We start from the raw sequence: 20411 nt of genomic DNA on the forward strand, positions 1-20411 counted from the left end.
TGACACGTGATGTAGTCAACCAATACCAAGATCACTCTTAAGTAGTGCGAACACACAAAAAAGAAAAGTTAATGGTTTAAATTAATATACATAGTGGTGCTACAAGAAAAACAAAGCTTTCACAAATATTGGTATCTAAGATTAATAAGCTGCAAGAGAAGCTAAGCTTCCACATACAATGCTGATCTTTTTGCGAGTGTTACACTTTAAGATACATAACACAAATGTGCCAGTAAAATTTTTAATAACGACATATATATCTGATCTTCTCGGCTCGAAACTCTTCTAGATGGTCGTCCTCAAAGAGGAGATTTTTAAATGAGAGTCAGAAGCTCTGCGATTTAAGAAATTCATTATATATTCTCGCACATAGGTTATCTTTCGTAAAAGGAAATTTACTTTGAAAGTAACACTTTTCAAACCACCATTTGCAATATTTTCCTGTGACCTGTTAGAAATTGGTTCGTTTCAGCAGTTGCCAGAGAGCGCCAGATAACGGGCGTCACTGCGCCTGCGCAGCTATGATGACACAGGAAGCCCGCATGTTCGTATGTGTAAAACATTAAAAGATCTTGCATTATGTCATAAAAGAAACAAGACATCAAAGGATATTTCAAGAGCATCAGAATTTCGTGAACCATGCTAAAATGCATAATTCGGCTTAAAGTGCACATTTGTATGTCCAGATTCGAGTGTAAATTTTCTTGAGTACCAGTTCTGTATTATCTCATCTTTGGTTCTTTATTATGGCATAATGCCATACGAGATAGAAGATGGAAAACATGCACTTGAAATGCAGCAAACAGTTGAAACTAGCCAACAGTGTAAAATTAAACACTTCGTTTCAAATAAATTGACTGCCTCAGCACAAAAGATTAATAAAAGCCAAATCTCTTTCGCAAACCAAAAAAAATAACTGCATTGTTCTGCAAGGCGATTAATGCCTGACTGCCAGAAAGGTGGAAATAAAGCCTGAAACTAACAACATATTTTAGCCTTTGGTAATTATGCAAACATATTTTAATTCATTTGGTAGCTCCCAGCCACAGAAATCCATTTTGTTTTCATTTAATGTGAGAGCAATAAACGAAGAGGAAACAGCAAATTCACTAAACCTAAACACAGGTCACATGGAGACGACCCACCTCCCCACTGCAACTCAGACTACTCTGAGTATCAGCCCCGGATCTACGATATTTCTGAACCGGAGCAATTTAGATAGTGGTGCCCAGCCACACATCTGTAGCCAGAAGCGGGAGGAGGTACTACTCATACGTGACTCAACTGTGCATGCGCAAGAGCCCGCACACAACTACTCAAATTAATCTAATGTAAACAGTTGTCACGTCACGCTCATCAGAAGCAATTTGTTGTTAGGAAGCACTGCATGTTCTTCCTAAGCCTTTGACTCACTTTGGTTGGCAGACGCTTGTGTTTTGTTGTTGTTTATGGCACATTTCTTTTGTGACTTAAGTTTTATTTTCGTCCCCCCCCCCCCCCTCTCGTTCATGTTTTATTACTGCCGTGTTATTCTGCAGAAGCAAGATACAGTAGTATCCTTCTTACCGGTCAAAATAACAAAAATTTAACTGGTAAATAAAACAATGAAAAATTCCCGGGTTTTTCCTGGATCTCCCAGGTCGTATACACTCTGTTAATGTACCCTTTAACTTGACTGGGAAAGGAGAATTTCATATTTAAGAGTGACGGAAACACCAAGATACGTTTATATGAAGATAGTCATTTAGAAAACACTGAAAATAATTAACCTGTTAGATAAAACTACTTAAGAGCTAACAAATCCATACACGCACTCACACCCCTCTGAAAGGCGATATTATCCAAGACACAAGGAACTTTGTTCTTTTCACCTGCCTGCTGTTCAGTGTCTCGTCTACTTTGTGACCATCTTTTCATCCTCACCTTTAAGAATGAGAAACATGATTTAATAATGATAAATTTCTTGTGCTTGTTTTGTATACAGCTGTGTGGGAGCAGTCATCATACAACTGTGTAACAACCAGAACACCTGCTTACAAAATTAAAAACTAAAAATTAAACACTTACAATTGTGTGTTTCCGCATGACACTGTGAATGGATAATTAGTGAAATATTCATACAGCTTAACAAGACAACTTACTTCAAATTCTCAAACTGTTCTGCATCTAGACTCCACAATTCTTCTACTTGGACCCCTTTAACACCTGTAAAAATTATTAATAATGTTAACTAGTACCTTTTGTAACACAATCCATGATACATATTTCAGCAACCACTGCAGTTTAAAACAAAATGTAAATGACGATGTACTTTAATTTGTCAGAAGGCAGTGTACACTCCTGTTTCATCACATATGCAGAAACTATAGCAGATGAGTTTTATCATCCAAAAAACTTATTAAATTTTAGCAATGATATTATAGTTGAGGTGTATGTAATTAGTCATTTAACAAGTGATTTGCTCTTGTTGTGAATAATGGAAACAGAAGTTTTGCTTCGTCATTTAACTTCTGACCTTAACCCAAATTTAAATTTTATATATTTATAGGAAAAAATAAATAAATAAAATTACAACCAATTTCAGAAAGACTAACTAATTGGTGAAGATGAAATGAAACCGTGAAGTCTTCAATACCTTTGCCCTTTAACAATCAAAACCTAAAGGACTTCATAAGAAAAATGTGGGAAATCCATCTGATTCTCCTGCAGTATGATCTAATGGAGGAGGGAGGAGATTAGTGTTTAACGTCCCGTCGACAACGAGGTCATTAGAGACGGAGCGCAAGCTCGGGTGAGGGAAGGATGGGGAATGAAATCGGCCGTGCCCTTTCAAAGGAACCATCCCGGCATTTGCCTGAAGCGATTTAGGGAAATCACGGAAAACCTAAATCAGGATGGCCGGAGACGGGATTGAACCGTCGTCCTCCCGAATGCGAGTCCAGTGTGCTAACCACTGCGCCACCTCGCTCGGTCCAGTATGATCTAATGGATAGGACCAAGTAAAAAAGTAGGTCACGAAAATCAACAATAAGAAAGTGGTAAAATACCGTCAGGTTGGGGAAATGTGTCAAGCCAAAAGCATCTAGAGCATCCCTAGTGCAATTCCTGTGGCCTGAGCTCAACTTCTGCAGCTGCCAAGATTGCCTCCCATCCCAGATGGAGAGAGGTAACGAGACCGTGGTGCAAATTTCAAATTTTGGTGAATAAACTTCTTTCTCAGATAAAACATGACTATATGTGCCACGTGGAAGTTGTCAACTAACAGCAGCAAAGGTAATGAATACTCAGAGCTTCAGTGGTGGCTGCAAAGCAGTGAAGTTTGGCCACTCTAAACAGAAATGACAACAGGCTGGGGTCATCTCACCTGAGAAATTGGTCATAAGCTGAGATCAATATGGAACTGGTAAAGGACAGCAGATTCCCTTTGGGATAGGTGGAGGAAAGATTGTCAGGTGGCTGCAGACCTTTTATTGCTCTTAGTTCATTCGCAGTGCCCATGGCGTGCCATTCTCTGCTCCAAGACTCCTAAAACTGAAGACCTAGTGCCAGCCAAACCTAAGTTGGTTTCCAGTATCCCCCACATTTGTAAAATTTTCATCATGGTAACCTCCTTTGATAACTGATCAACAAGTTTTTTCTCCAGTATCTCAATGTGATTTGGGGTACACATGAATGCAATGGGGCTTTCAGTAATCTGGAGGTCAGAGAGAAGATGTTCTTGGCCTGTAGACTGCTTAGAGTCTCACTGCAGATAGGGAAATTCTTGTGGAGTCGAGTGCAAGTATACAGATGGCTCGATTAACAGATAACAGCTCTGCTATAAAAAAAAACACTGTGTCTGTATTGTTGGGAGTGCTGTTATACTACTAAATGTCTTTTTCCAAAGTTGTTTCACAGAAGAAGATTGCACTGTAGTTCCTTCTCTAGATTGTCGCACAGATGACAAAATGGTAGATATCGAAATAGACGACAGAGGGATAGAGAAACAATTAAAATCGCTCAAAAGAGGAAAGGCCTCTGGACCTGATGGGATACCAGTTCAATTTTACACAGAGTACGCGAAGGAACTTGCCCCCCTTCTTGCAGCGGTGTACCGTAGGTCTCTAGAAGAGCGTAGCGTTCCAAAGGATTGGAAAAGGGCACAGGTCATCCCTGTTTTCAAGAAGGGACATCGAACAGATGTGCAGAACTATAGACCTATATCTCTAACGTCGATCAGTTGTAGAATTTTGGAACACATATTGTGTTCGAGTATAATGACTTTTCTGGAGACTAGAAATCTACTCTGTAGGAATCAGCATGGGTTTCGAAAAAGACGGTCATGTGAAACCCAGCTCGCGCTATTCGTCCACGAGACTCAGAGGGCCACAGACACGGGTTCACAGGTAGATGCCGTGTTTCTTGACTTCCGCAAGGCGTTCGATACAGTTCCCCACAGTCGTTTATTGAACAAAGTAAGAGCATATGGACTATCAGACCAATTGTGTGATTGGATTGAGGAGTTCCTAGATAACAGGACGCAGCATGTTATTCTCAATGGAGAGAAGTCTTCCGAAGTAAGAGTAATTTCAGGTGTGCCGCAGGGGAGTGTCATAGGACCGTTGCTATTCACAATATACATAAATGACCTGGTGGATGACATCGGAAGTTCACTGAGGCTTTTTGCAGATGATGCTGTGGTGTATCGAGAGGTTGTAACAATGGAAAATTGTACTGAAATGCAGGAGGATCTGCAGCGAATTGACGCATGGTGCAGGGAATGGCAACTGAATCTCAATGTAGACAAGTGTAATGTGCTGCGAATACACAGAAAGATAGATCCTTTATCATTTAGCTACAAATTAGCAGGTCAGCAACTGGGAGCAGTTAATACCATAAATTATCTGGGAGTACGCATTAGGAGTGATTTAAAATGGAATGATCATATAATGTTGATTGTCGGTAAAGCAGATGCCAGACTGAGATTCATTGGAAGAATCCTAAGGAAATGCAATCCGAAAACAAAGGAAGTAGGTTACAGTACGCTTGTTTGCCCACTGCTTGAATACTTCTCAGCAGTGTGGGATCCGTACCAGATAGGGTTGATACAAGACATAGAGAAGATCCAACGGAGAGCAGCGCGCTTCGTTACAGGATCATTTAGTAATCGCGAAAGCGTTACGAAGATGATAGATAAACTCCAGTGGAAGACTCTGCAGGAGAGACGCTCAGTAGCTCGGTACGGGCTTTTGTCAAAGTTTCGAGAACATACCTTCACCGAAGAGTCAAGCAGTATATTGCTCCCTCCTACGTATATCTCGCGAAGAGACCATGAGGATAAAATCAGAGAGATTAGAGCCCACACAGAGGCATACCGACAATCCTTCTTTCCACGAACAATACGAGACTGGAATAGAAGGGAGAACCGATAGAGGTACTGAAGGTACCCTCCGCCACACACCGTCAGGTGGCTTGCGGAGTATGGATGTAGATGTAGATGTAGATGTTAGTGACCCCCCAGAATGTAAGGTGGCACAGGCTAAGTGATCATCAACCTTATAGCCATCAGTGAAGATGACTTCTGAACCAGAAAATTCAACATGAGCTGAGAGAAATGTGTCAAAATGCAGAAGGGTCTACTATTGCCTTTGGTCCAATGACAATATTAGAAAAGGGTAGACTGCTAATCACCATTTAGCAGAGATGGTGAGAGACAGATACGCACAACAAAAAGACCAAATGATCTTCTTCAGCATTAGACAAAACACACAAACTGACCACTGTAAAAGGCCTTTTGGCCAAAAGTTTACTTATTTGACAGTCTTTTCGTTTTGCCTCTCTGCGACTCAGCACCTCTATATGATGAGTAGCAACTATCCTTTTCATCATATTTCTACATTCCAACCTGGATTTTCCAGTGTTTAAGAGCACTATATGTGATAGAAGGCCGAAGCGAAAAACAGACTGGTCAGAATAGGAAAGATGTAGGAAACTAAAATGGAGTGAAGAAAGGAATGGTCACTGTGAAGAAATGCCGAGGCTGAAGAAATTAACATAAATTAAGGAAAGGTGGGTGGTGAAAACCAAGGACATGCTGCAGCGCCAGTGCCAACCTGTGGAGTTCTGAGAAATTGGTGTCTAAGGGAAGAACCCATGTGGCACATGTGGTGAAACAGGCACCATGGTCGTCATGTTGAACTGCATGCTCTGCAACAGGATACTGTGTGTTACCAGTATACACCCCCTGCCTATACCTACTCATCCTAATTGATAACTTGGTGGTAGTCATGCTAATGTAAAATGCCAAACAGTGTTTACATAACGGTAGTACCAGAATTGGATGTGACGGCCCAGGAAATCTGCCTTTGAACTAGGCTGGTGAGGTAAGTATGTCTAGTGAATGCTGAAGCAAGAATGGTGGTGTACTGCTGTAAAGATTTGCATTTGAACAAATATGTTTGCCTCGAATGCCAAGACTGTATGGGAGGGAATGCTTCACATGGAAAGGATGGCAACTGTCAATATTTATGTACCGCTATTTGTTTGTAGGTTTAATCTGAACAGAAGTGTGTAGCTGGCCTTCAGCGGTGATGAGATCAACATCAAGGACAATGGCATACTAATTCGGAATAGGATCATCTGAATTTTAACTGGGAGAATGTATTTAGAGATTCCAGGGATTTTAACAGGTCGGCCTCACTGCTACTATGTCATCAATGTATCTAAACCTAAAACTGAAGCTGATGGATCCCAAGAAAGCCCCTCCAAGAAATTCATGAAAAGGCTGGCATACGAAGGAGCCATCCTGGTTCCATGGCTGTTCCCCTGATCTGTTTATATGTCTGCCCCTCAAAAATGGAGTAGTAGTAGTTGGTAATTCCCCCCCCCCCCCCCATGAACCATGGACCTTGCCGTTGGTGGGGAGGCTTGCGTGCCTCAGCGATACAGATAGCCGTACCGTAGGTACAACCACAACGGATGGGTATCTGCTGAGAGGCCAGACAAACGTGTGGTTCCTGAAGAGGGGCAGCAGCCTTTTCAGTAGTTGCAAGGGCAACAGTCTGGTTGATTGACTGATCTGGCCTTGTAACAATAACCAAAACGGCCTTGCTGTGCTGGTACTGCGAACGGCTGAAAGCAAGGGGAAACTACGGCCGTAAGTTTTCCCGAGGGCATGCAGCTTTACTGTATGATTAAATGATGATGGCATCCTCTTGGGTAAAATATTCCGGAGGTAAAATAGTCCCCCATTCGGATCTCCGGGCGGGGACTACTCAAGAGGACGTCGTTATCAGGAGAAAGAAAACTGGCATTCTACGGATCGGAGCGTGGAATGTCAGATCCCTAATCGGGCAGGTAGGTTAGAAAATTTAAAAAGGGAAATGGATAGGTTAAAGTTAGATATAGTGGGAATTAGTGAAGTTCGGTGGCAGGAGGAACAAGACTTCTGGTCAAGTGACTACAGGGTTATAAACACAAAGTCAAATAGGGGTAATGCAGGAGTAGGTTTAATAATGAATAGGAAAATAGGAATTCGGGTAAGCTACTACAAACAGCATAGTGAACGCATTATTGTGGCCAAGATAGATACAAAGCCCACACCTACTACAGTAGTACAAGTTTATATGCCAACTAGCTCTGCAGATGACGAAGAAATTGAAGAAATGTATGATGAAATAAAAGAAATTATTCAGGTAGTGAAGGGAGACGAAAATTTAATAGTCATGGGTGACTGGAATTCGAATGTAGGAAAAGGGAGAGAAGGAAACATAGTAGGTGAATATGGATTGGGGCTAAGAAATGAAATAGGAAGCCGCCTGGTAGAATTTTGCACAGAGCACAACTTAATCATAGCTAACACTTGGTTTAAGAATCATGATAGAAGGTTGTATACATGGAAGAACCCTGGAGATTCTAAAAGGTATCAGATAGATTCAGGGTGTATACAGGGACAAGGAAAAAAAATTCCCGGATTTCTCCCGGATATCCCGTTTAAAAAATATGCTTTTTCCCGGGCGACCTACTGTCACTTAGCACAGAAAAAGTTCCCTCGGAACTGTAAAACTTATCAATCCTTTGAATGGTTAACGATTTATATAATCGCGTAGAACTTCCCGGAAAAAAAAGAAAAGCCGGAAAAGAGAAGTTTTGGAAAGACCTTTGATTTGCAGCAACATATACGCTGCATATTTTCGTATTACGAAAGTATAAATTCGAATTGCACCAAACACAGCTTGTTAGTTTCCGGAGCGTTGCAACCGAGGTTGTGATGTCCTTTTGTAAGCGAGTCATATCTCAAGCCGCGAGATCTCGCCAGCCGATGACAGCAGCTATTCAGAGCATAGGGCACGTGTTATAGTCAGCCACTAGCAAGATTACTGGTTACATAACGCGAACACACAATAGGAAAAGTTAACGGTTTACATTAATGTACACAGTACCGTATATCTACAAGAAAAGCTAAGCTTTCACGTGTAATATTGGTCTTTTTTTGGTGTGATATACTTTATGATACATCACACAAATGTGCCAGTAAATTTAAAATTGTGACATAAATGCCTCGGCTCGAAATTCTTGAAGTGGCTGGTCCTCAAACTGTTCAGTTTCGAACGCTCTGTGATTTAGATATCCATCCCACTTTCACACACTTAACATAATTCATCTTGCGTAAAAAGAAATTTAGTTTGAAAGTAACGCTTTTCTAACCACCGTTCGCAATACTGTTAGTTATAGGTTCGATTTACCAGTTGCCAGAGAGCGCCAAAAACGAATTATTGTGCGTGTGCAACTGCAGTGGTGTAGGAAGTTCGTGTGTATAAAGCACTAAGAGAGCTTACACTACACCATAAAAGAAACAGGGCATCAGAGGATACTCGCCGGCCGATGTGGCCGAGCGGTTCTAGGCGCGTCAGTCTGGAACCGCGCGACCGCTACGGTCGCAGGTTCGAATCCTGCCTCGGGCATGGATGTGTGTGATGTCCTTAGGTTAGTTAGGTTTAAGGGGAGTTGGAATGCCGGAAAATGGAAAAAATTCACATTTTCAGTTTTTAACCTTATAACTTAATTTGAAATTTTCTGCTTAAAATGGTGCAAAATTTGTTAAGAAATTCCAATTGGAAGTATTTTTATTTAATTTTTCAAAATTACATGTGCGCCCAGCAAAGTTACCCATCTTGTGATTTGTACACATTTAAATCTTCGCATTTCCGAAAACATTACATATAGAAGGCTGTGGATTTCACTCTTCAGTTGTAGAATCTTTGATCCTTCCATAGGTACCATTGTTTTTACGACTAGCTGTGTTTATTGTTCAGTTTTTGATCTGTGAGTGTTTGTTTTGAGCCTCGAGTTTAGTTTGTCGCTCATTTGGAGTTTGTTATCTGTCTTGTTTTGACTTTCAGTGGTGAGTGCGTAGTTTCTACGATGCCTAGGAGTGCATCATTATTTAAAAAGCGAAAGTTTCGCGGTAATAGATTTACAAATAACGTTTGTTCAAGTGATTCTGCTTCAGCACCTGTTGATGCTGGTGAAAGTTCTGACGTTTGTACAGCTGAGATGTGTGAAGGAGACACGCCCACCAGTGCATCAAAAAAGAAGTTATCAAACTGTGCAAGTGAAATTACAGATGAAGCTTCTAATGAACAATATGTTTTAGTCGACTTTCCTGTTTTTACTGAGTTTATGAAGAAATGTTTGTGTTGTAATCTTTGTGGAGGTTCTTTTGATATGAACATAACAAAATCTATAGGACTTTCCTGCAAAATTGCTATAGTTTGTGCCAGTTGTGAAAATGAGACCTGTTTTTGGAGCTCTAAAACATGCAGTAGCAATTTGTTTGAGAGTAATATCAGGCTAATGTATGCAATGAGAGCAATTGGTAAAGGACATACTGCTGCTCAAACATTTTGTGCCATAATGAATCTTCCACCTCCACCTGCTAAAATTGACAATTACACTGAAGTGATAGGAGATGCTGTTCAGTCTGTAGCAGATTTATCAATGAAAGCTGCTGCCAGTGAAGCAAAATATATAAATGAAGGAAACCCAGATATCCCTGTTGCTTTTGATGGAACCTGGCAGAAAAGGGGTCACACATCCAAAAATGCTGTTGCTACTGTTACTAGTGTGGACAGCGGTAAAGTTTTGGACTATGAAGTGCTCACTAAACATTGTTACCATTGTGCATCTGGTAAGATAGAAGCAGCTCACATATGTAGCAAGAATTATGAAGGTACGAGTGGAGGCATGGAGGCTGCCGCTGCTGTGAAAATGTTTAGCAGATCAGAAAAAGAACGGGGAGTATTTTACACAAAATTCCTTGGAGATGGGGACTCCAAGGCATACAAAAGTGTTACAGAATCCATGCCATATGTCAATAAGACAATAACTAAACTAGAATGTGTCGGTCATGTTCAGAAACGAATGGGCACTCGTCTAAGGAAACTGAAACAGAATCTGAAGGACAAAATTTTGTCAGATGGTAAAACCATTAGAGGTCGCCTGTCAGATAAAATTATAAATGAATTACAACAATACTATGGTATGGCAATAAGAAATAATGCAAATAATTTGCAGGAAATGAGACAAGCTGTATGGGCCACATATTTACATCGATCATCAACTGATGATAATCCTCAACATTTTGCTTGTCCAGATGGTCCTCAGTCATGGTGCAATTATAGAAAATCTCAAGCTACTGGGGATCCTTATCACCATAAAAATTATATTCCATTGGCTGTTATGGAAGTAATTAAACCAATATATAGAGACTTGGGGCATCCTGATCTTCTGCGAAAATGTCTTCATGGTTGTACCCAGAATCAAAACGAGTCGTTCAACAACCTCATTTGGACTCGTGTACCTAAGAATGTATTTGTTGGGATAAAAACATTGAAATGGGGAGTCAGTGATGCTGTTATTTCATTCAATGATGGTCATATGGGTAGGCTAAAGGTCATGGCAAGGCTCGGCATTGCTCCTGGTATCAACACCATCAGAGGTCTTCAGCTTCTGGACAGCGTGCGAGTAAGGAAGGCTCAGTATGCAGCTGAATTTAATACAAAAAAAGCAAGGGCAGCAAGGAGAAGAAAGCTTCTAGGTGAAGAAGAAGAACTAGAAGATGACCCTGATTACTCTGCTGGACACTTTTGATAATAGAATAAAAGGTATTTGTGAATTTTCATAATAAATTACTTTAATCGCATTTTCTGGCATTTGACATTTTTAGTGTTACATGTACCTTTATCTCATAAACCACTCAACCAACAACATTCAAATTTTCAGAAATGCTGCAAAACAGTTCAAAGAGGCCACTGAACTAGAATCATGACAAGAACTGGCTTATTCTCTGAACTAGGGAAGTTTATGTTATACTTTTTCCAATAAAAAATGGCTTAATGGTAAAAAATTCATAAATACTATACCAACAAAAAGAAAACATTGGTTCTAGTTCAGTGGGCTCACAATATATGCTGAAAACCTCTGCCAGAATTTCAAAGTTCTGAAGATAATAGTTCCAAAGAAAAAGGTACACAAAGTTAGCAAATTTAACATTGGCGAGATAGGGCATTCCAACTCCCCTTAAGTAGTTCTAAGTTCTAGGGGACTGATGACCTCAGATGTCAAGTCCCATAGTGCTCAGAGCCATTTTTTTAGAGGATACTCCAAAAGGCATCAAAATTTCGTGAATCATACTAAAATGCATAATTCGGCTTGAAGTGCACATTGTTTTTTTTCCAGATTCACAATGAAGTAGGTCCCATCTGATATTAAGCTTTTCAGTGTGGTTTTTGGGATGTAAATTTTCTTGGAGTACCAGTACTCTACGATCTCATGTTTGGTTCTTTATTATGGCATAATGCCATACATGGCAGAAGATGATAACGTGCACTTGAAATTCACCGAACAGTTGGAAGTACCCAAAATTGTTAAATGAAACACTTCGTTTCAAATAAAATGATTGCCTCAGCGGAATTTCTTTAGCAAACTTGCAAAAATAACTTCATTCTTCTGCAAGGCGATTAATGCTTGACTGCTACTAACTTGGAAAGAAAATAAAATCAGAAACTGAAATTAATAATATATTTTTGCCCTCTGTAATTATGTGAATGCATTTTAATTCACTTGATAGCTCCCGGCCACAGAAATCCGTTTTGTTTTCATTTGACGTGGGAGCTGTACACGAAGAGAAGCAGCGAAATCACTTAACGTAAACACGGGTCACGTGGAGACTAACCCCCTCCCCACTACAACTCAGACAACTCTGTGCAAGCGCGAATCTGGCAGCTAGGGCGCGCGAGAAAAATTTTTCTCGTTTGCATCTGACTGCTTGCTGCTACTACCGATGCAGCTAACAGCCAAACTTCAAGAAGCGGGAAGCGGGAGAAGGTACTGCTTATACGCGAGTCAAATGCGCATGCGCAACAGACCGCTGGCAACTGGTCAAACGAACATAATGTGAACAGTTGTGACGTCATGCTCTTAGCAAGCAGTTTATTGTTACGAAGAATTACAGTCTGCGCCCTACGGCCTTTAACATATTTTTGCTATCTCTAGACGCTTGTGCGTGCACGGTGTTTTGTTGTCGTAAAATGCACATTTCCTTTGCCACTACAGTTTTATTTTTTTCCCTCTCGTTTATATTTTATTGCTGCACTATCATTCTCCAGTAGCAGGATACAATAACATTCTTTGCTAGAGAATCAATTCTGCAGTCAAAACTACAAAAATGTAACTGAAAGCTAAAACAATGAAAAATTCCCGGAATTCCGAAAAATTCCCGGGTTTTTCCCGGTTTTCTCCCGGATGAAAAAATTCCCGGGTTTTTCCCGGAATTCCCGGGTCGTATACACCCTGTAGATTATATAATGGTAAGACAGAGATTTAGGAACCAGGTTCTAAATTGTAAGATATTTCCAGGGGCAGATGTGGACTCTGACCACAATCTATTGGTTATGACCTGTAGATTAAAACTGAAGAAACTGCAAAAAGGTGGGAATTTAAGGAGATGGGACCTGGATAAACTGAAAAAAACCAGAGGTTGTACAGAGTTTCAGGGAGAGCATAAGGGAACAATTGACAGGAATGGGGGAAAGAAATACAGTAGAAGAAGAATGGGTAGCTTTGAGGGATGAAGTAGTGAAGGCAGCAGAGGACCAAGTAGGTAAAAAGACGAGGGCGAGTAGAAATTCTTGGGTAACAGAAGAAATATTGAATTTAATTGAGGAAAGGAGAAAATATAAAAATGCAGTAAATGAAGCAGGCAAAAAGGAATACAAACGTCTCAAAAATGAGATCGACAGGAAGTGCAAAATGGCTAAGCAGGGATGGCTAGAGGACAAATGTAAGGATGTAGAGGCTTATATCACTAGGGGGAAGATAGATACTGCCTACAGGAAAATTAAAGAGACTTTTGGAGATAAGAGAACCACTTGTATAAACATCAAGAGCTCAGATGGAAACCCAGTTCTAAGCAAAGAAGGGAAAGCAGAAAGGTGGAAGGAGTATATAGAGGGTCTATACAAGGGCGATGTACTTGAGGACAATATTATGGAAATGGAAGAGGATGTAGATGAAGATGAAATGGGAGATACGATACTGTGTGAAGAGTTTGACAGAGCACTGAAAGACCTAAGTCGAAACAAGGCCCCCGGAGTAGACAACATTCCATTGGAACTACTGACGGCGTTGGGAGAGCCAGTCCTGACAAAACTCTACCATCTGGTGAGCAAGATGTATGAAACAGGCGAAATACCCTCAGACTTCAAGAAGAATATAATAATTCCAATCCCAAAGAAAGCAGGTGTTGACAGATGTGAAAATTACTGAACAATCAGTTTAATAAGCCACAGTTGCAAAATACTAACACGAATTCTTTACAGACGAATGGAAAAAATAGTTGAAGTCGATCTCGGGGAAGATCAGTTTGGATTCCGTAGAAATACTGGAACACGTGAGGCAATACTGACCTTACGACTTATCTTAGAAGAAAGATTAAGGTAAGACAAACCTACGTTTCTAGCATTTGTAGACCTAGAGAAAGCTTTTGACAATGTTGACTGGAATACTCTCTTTCAAATTCTAAAGGTGGCAGGGGTAAAATACAGGGAGCGAAAGGCTATTTACAATTTGTACAGAAACCAGATGGCAGTTATAAGAGTGGAGGGACATGAAAGGGAAGCAGTGGTTGGGAAGGGAGTAAGACAGGGTTGTAGCCTCTCCCCGATGTTATTCAATCTGTATATTGAGCAAGCAGTAAAGGAAACAAAAGAAAATTTTCGGAGTAGGTATTAAAATCCATGGAGAAGAAATAAAAACCTTGATGTTCGCCGATGACATTGTAATTCTGTCAGAGACAGCAAAGTACTTGGAAGAACAGTTGAATGGAATGGACAGTGTCTTGAAAGGAGGATATAAGATGAACATCAACAAAAGCAAAACAAGGATAATGGAATGTAGTCGAATTAAATCGGGTGATGCTGAGGGAATTAGATTAGGAAATGAGACACTTAAAGTAGTAAAGGAGTTTTGCTATTTGGGGAGCAAAATAACTGATGATGGTCGAAGTAGAGAGGATATAAAATGTAGACTGGCAATGGCAAGGAAAGCGTTTCTGAAGAAGAGAAATTTGTTAACATCGAGTATAGATTTAAGTGTCAGGAAGTCATTTCTGAAAGTATTTGTATGGAGTGTAGCCATGTATGGAAGTGAAACATGGACGGTAAATAGTTTGGACAAGAAGAGAATAGAAGCTTTCGAAATGTGGTGCTACAGAAGAATGCTGAAGATTAGATGGGTAGATCACATAACTAATGAGGAGGTGTTGAATAGGATTGGGGAGAAGAGTAGTTTGTGTCACAACTTGACTAGCAGAAGGGATCGGTTGGTAGGACATGTTCTGAGGCATCAAGGGATCACCAATTTAGTATTGGAGGGCAGAGTGGAGGGTAAAAATCGTAGGGGGAGACCAAGAGATGAATACACTAAGCAGATTCAGAAGGATGTAGGTTGCAGTAGGTACTGGGAGATGAAGAAGCTTGCACAGGATAGAGTAGCATGGAGAGCTGCATCAAACCAGTCTCAGGACTGAAGACCACAACAACAGTTGGTAATTGATAAAGGTGCGCAGGAAAGATGTCACAGGTTTGGAATCAGGTGGGTGCTGACTCCGGAAATGTTCAGTAGCATACAGACCACATGTGTGAGGGGTGTTGGTACGGAGGGGAGTGGCGTAAATGGTGACAAGCAAGGTGGGAATGGGGTGGGCATGGATTTAAAAAGATCTGGGAAATAGTTAGTGTTCTTAAAATAGGAGGGAATACTTCGTACTATGGGTCACAGGTGTTGATCATTTAAGGCAGATATATGTTCAGCAGGTGCTTTGATGCCATCAACTATGGGACAGCCAGGATGATTGGGTTTGTGGAGCTTAGGTAGATGACAAACGGTTGGGGTGACGTCTTAAGGAGGGACTGCAGGTCAGTTTGAATCACAGGGATTTTGATGGCAGATACTGTACATAGAGGTGTCAGACAGCTGGCGAAGACCTTCACACGCACACGCACACACACACTCTCTCTCTCTCTCTCTCTCTCTCTCTCTCTCTCTCTCTCTCTCTCACTCTCTCCTGTCGGTCAAGTACCACAGTGGTAGATCCTTTGTCTGCTGGGAGGATAATGACAGACTCATCAGCTTTTAGAGAATGATGAGCCTGTTCAAGGCAGAGTTCTAATGTCAGTTTTGCTGATGGAAAAGTTTTGGAACTGGGTTGCAAAGCAGCATGATTAAATGCAGATTTAGGGCTGAAAGTGAAGCCTTGGATAATAAAGATAATTTGGGAGAGGAGAGTGCTTCCGACGAGAGGTTGAAAACAAACTTCGGTTTATAGGATAGTGGTGGTGGTCGATGGTGTGGCTGTTTAGGGAGCTGCAGAGGGACAGGAAATACCATTGTTGAGGTAGTTTCAGAGAAGGTGCAACAGCTTTTTGAGGTGAAGTCTGGCATGTTGCTGCTGTTTGAAGTTGGCTTGGTAGATGATACCATCTAAGGAAATGCGTGGGACAGGATACTGAAGGAGGTGAGAAGTGCAGTGGAAATGAAATTGGGAGATGAGGCATAAAGGTCACAGGTAAGCCAGCAAAATTTAAGATATTGCTATATTTGAAAAGAATTAAAACAGAGATCTCCAACTGGTGCTGGATGAAAATGTGTTAGAATGCTACAATGCATAACACTATTAGGAGTGTATGCTGATCAAGACAAACTGGATAAACAATATAACAGAACTCTCTCAGGAACTATGGATCTGCACGTTTTGCTCTGAGAATCAGTTCTGAAGTATCTAGAAGTTGGCAGAATGATTTACTTATGGTTACTTCCAGTCACTTGTACCTTATAGAATAGTTTTTGGGGTAAAATTAATAATAAATTAAATGAACTTGTTACATTACAGAGAAAGGCTATTCGAATCTTGTCACACAGATTTACAATGATTCGCTGAAAGCCCCTACTTAAAAAGTTGCATATGCTTACAGTACCCTCCCTGTGACATATACAAACATGATGTTGACGAGAGCTAATTCTGGAGGCCTGTAAACTAATAGTGATTACCATAGATTTAACATTCAAACTGTGCGTCCCTCCATGTAGAGTGAGTAAAAATAAATCTTACTCAGATGTGTGAGTCACTTCGGTGTCATTCTTCATAGTGCACTGTGAACATACATGAACAGGCTGGAGAAGGAAACGGCTTTTAGAACAGAGTTAAGAACATTTCTAGTTGGCTAATGGTTCTACAGTGTAACTAGGTCCTTGCTTATTGCTAAGTACTTTTTAATCTTTTAGCAGGTGAACATCTATGCTGTGTGTATCTTTGTACAAGAATGTTTCTGCCACTGATGTTCTGTTTTCCGTTTCAGATGCATTGCAATACACCTCTCCTCAGAGAAGAAACTCTGTTGCACAATAAGCGGTGCTGGATATAGTGATGGCAAGCACTCATGTGTTTACATTGTTCCTCAAGTGTAACAGAACAAAGTTACATATTATAATTGTATCACTGCTTATATTTACTGTGCATGTTGTAAGCTCCTCTAACTACAAGTAGGCTATCTGGTTTTCTTTCCAAATCATAGGTCTAGCGAGTAAGATGTCTAAACTAGTATTAATGGACTGGCCTCACTTGCTGCAACTGCAAGGTTCATTCCCCATCCAGTCATCCTCACTGGAAGTTTTCACGGCTTTTTAAAAAAAAAAAAAAAAAAAAAAAAAAAAAAAAAAAAAAAAAAAAAAAAAAAAGACAAAAAACACTAATCAGCTACTGAAGCATCTTTATCTTCTATGGGTTGCAGGGGTTACGACCCCTGGGGAGGTGGGTGGGTATTCATGCATGGCTGTCTTCACTTACACATTGTAGCTACGCAAGGCGTCTAAATTTGTTTATATTTAGTTTGCCCCCCCCCCCCCCCCACCAAAAACACCCCATTTCCCGCGCTTGTCCCATTAATGTCATTAGGCTTCTTGTGGAAAGTGTGTGTGTTTGTTTTTGTTTCCGCCATATTTGTGACGTCATGGGTCAAAGCAGACAGGCGGGATCGGACGCTTCCGTATTTCCCTCCTTGGTTATTTCTGCTGAAGTTTTACACACACTCGTTAAACTTAGCGATGTGTAGTTCACAAAATAGTTCAAATTAACTATTATGGGAAGGAACTGCTTGGACTGATCTTTCTTTTAGTGAACTATAGTTCTTCTACTTCTCACTTTCCCCACCTACTAGAAGCTGGCATGTGCATGGATGAATTTGCTCTCCCTCAATACTAAGTACAGCCACTTTCAGGGCCTAAGTGCCCATAGTTCTGAATTCTTAATGCTGAACTGTGTCTGTTTAAAAGACTGAAACCATTCTCTTAGTTCAGTTCGGGCTTCCGTTCTCGACTGTGATACATCAGAAAACAAAAACCGTTTTGTTAGTTCACCTAATTCAGTTCAGGCTGCAGTTCTGAACAATGTTGGTTTGTAAATTCTGTTACTGTGCATCCATCTCCAGTATCTGTATCTAAATATGTCTTTCCCATCCTAAAATTAGTTTTTGTGAACTATTAAATAAGAACAAGTTTCCAGACTTCACAAAATAATAAAAATTAGGAAGCAGATAAACGCTCTTGGTGACAATGAGAATAGGTTAACCTGGGTTAAAACTGAAAGAGCTCAGCTCATGCTACCACAAAAACCTTGGAAACATGCACATCGTTTGTTTCTAAGTCTTTCAATTTTTGTACATGGTAAAATTCGAAATCTTGCAGTCTAATTTATTAGTTTAGCAGTTTTTTTAAGTGGTCTCAGTTATTGATACTGTAACACTGAACTAGTTCCATAACTTCATTTGAACTAGTTCAATAAGAACTACACAGTTCCGTACAGAGAATTACTTTTCCTATATCTACTGAAATATATCACTGTTATGGTGAAAACAATTTCGGAAACTACAGACATGCAGTGCATTGTTGGGATTGATATTCAGCAGACTGACAAGGATGATCCTGCTGACGTATCCCCCCCCCCCCTTCCCTTCGACCATTTCGCAATTTTTTTTTTCTTTTAGTTTTAGTAAGATACAATAACGTACTAAGCTTCAAAATATGAACAAATATGGGGACTTCTTTAACGTTAGATAAATCGCTTGTAATTCACAAACAAATCTTAACCGACTTCCAAATGTAAAAACTGTTACAAATATCAGATTTGAAAGATTGACGACATAGGATGATTAAACTACAGAGGAGGAGTCTCAAAATACTATTAAACTTTCCTGTACGCCTATATTTCACTCTTTCATGATAGACACAATAAGTGTACTGCAACATGCATCAAGTGACTGAAAACGTGAAAAAGAATTGTAATCATATCGCAGGTTTAGATTTTGAAAATAATATACGCACGTGACAAAAATCGTACGGTTTACTTACCAAATTCCTTTATTAGCTCCGTAAACACTCCCGGGTCACTTTCAATAAGACACCAATTTCCCGCACCGTCAGCCATTTTTAAGTGAATTTAATTCACCTCACCATGACACAAACATCAGGATACTCACTGTTCGCCTGTTCGGCACAGCCACAATATGGACAATTTACTCAAAGATAATATTACACCACAGCAGTTAAAATTAGATTGTTTCACATATTTTACTTTTTTTAATGAAGAAGCTGAAGGTGGAAATGTGAAATTAAAGAGAAAAGTCTGTACCACAGTTACATGTTTGTATAAAAACTAATGCCGGGCGTGTGGAATGTTTTCCTGGTTTGTAGCTTTGGTTATATGGAAGATATCACAAAGATTTGTTTTGACGGATAATCACACTGTTTCCTCAATTGTTGTGCCGGACAGTGTTGTGGCGTGTTTTACGTAGGCATTGTGCACAGCAGTACGGATAAAGAGCAAATCAATGGCGGAGAATGCGGATGGAGGGCCATTACCCCCTGGATGGGATCGTAAATATGACCACAGAACAGGCAGATAGTGAGTAAACTTAATTATAATTGACCTGCTATAGATTTATACGTGTTTACATTTATTTGCGTAGCGTCATCAGTATTTGATTTTGCTAAAGCTTTACACAAGGTCTTAGTAATACAATTACTAAACTATATCTACATCTATACTGCGCAAACCATCGTGAGGTGCATGACAGACGGTATGTAGCAGTTGTTAGGGTTTCTTATGTTCCAATCATTTATGGACCGCGTGAAGAATGATCGTTTGAAGGCCTCTGTGCGTGCAGTAATTCTGATCTTATCCTCACGATCCCATTGAGAGCGATACCCAGGGTCGTGCATCCCCAGAGTAATCATTTAAGACCGGTTCTTGAAACTTTGTTAATGGTACAAGTCGTATCACTTCAATCAAAGAGGGGTTACCCTCATAGTCTCGGACGTTATAGAATTTAGCATATGCTAAAATTCAGGAGTAAGTAAGAAATACGTATTTTTTTTTGTTTTCTCCGAAAAATTGCCGCCCCTAGATACAGGCCTCCAAAGATGACATTGCGAACACCAATTTGATGATGAAAATATCGGATTTTTTTTTTTTAAATGTATGTCTGTAAAAGTTCTATATATTTTGATAGAATTTTTTATTTTAAAGATAATTTATTTATGATTACAATGGTATTCCCCTTTTGGACACATCTAAGTTTTTTTACTGTCTTCTATTGAATTTTTTTTTATAATTTAGAGATTTTTTTTAAAAAAATGCCAATCCAGATAAGTTAGATTTTTTTTCTGGTGATTACTACCAAGTAGTACTATATCCTCTGCAAAAGAGAACTTCCACTTTTAAGTTGGACAACATTTATTTTTAAAAATCATTTCTTTTTTTAACTTTAAAGGGTAACGTATGTCTTCACTGAAGTTATTTCCTGCTAATTTCTTTGTTA

The 20411-nt window shown here is 39.9% G+C and overlaps 2 protein-coding genes across 3 annotated transcripts in view; one reads left to right on the forward strand and one right to left on the reverse strand.

Annotated features, from left to right (window-relative positions):
- Window positions 1-19172, reverse strand: part of LOC126187316 (ubiquitin carboxyl-terminal hydrolase isozyme L5) — an 80143-nt gene extending 60971 nt beyond the window's left edge. Inside the window, exons 1-2 of the mRNA XM_049928320.1 lie at window positions 18943-19172; window positions 2142-2205 (exon numbers count right to left, since the gene is read on the reverse strand). Of these exons, the coding sequence (XP_049784277.1) occupies window positions 2142-2205; window positions 18943-19018 (140 nt within the window). The 5' untranslated portion in view covers window positions 19019-19172. The remainder of the gene's footprint in view (window positions 1-2141; window positions 2206-18942) is intronic.
- Window positions 19173-19351: 179 nt separating this feature from the next.
- LOC126187315 (uncharacterized) overlaps window positions 19352-20411 on the forward strand; it is a 187787-nt gene continuing 186727 nt past the window's right edge. For both annotated transcript variants that reach the window (XM_049928318.1, XM_049928319.1), the window contains exon 1: window positions 19352-19495. In XM_049928318.1, the coding sequence (XP_049784275.1) occupies window positions 19422-19495 (74 nt within the window). In that variant the 5' untranslated portion in view covers window positions 19352-19421. The remainder of the gene's footprint in view (window positions 19496-20411) is intronic.

The sequence above is a fragment of the Schistocerca cancellata genome, chromosome 5, assembly GCF_023864275.1.
Source record: "Schistocerca cancellata isolate TAMUIC-IGC-003103 chromosome 5, iqSchCanc2.1, whole genome shotgun sequence".
Taxonomy (NCBI): Eukaryota; Metazoa; Arthropoda; class Insecta; order Orthoptera; family Acrididae; genus Schistocerca; species Schistocerca cancellata.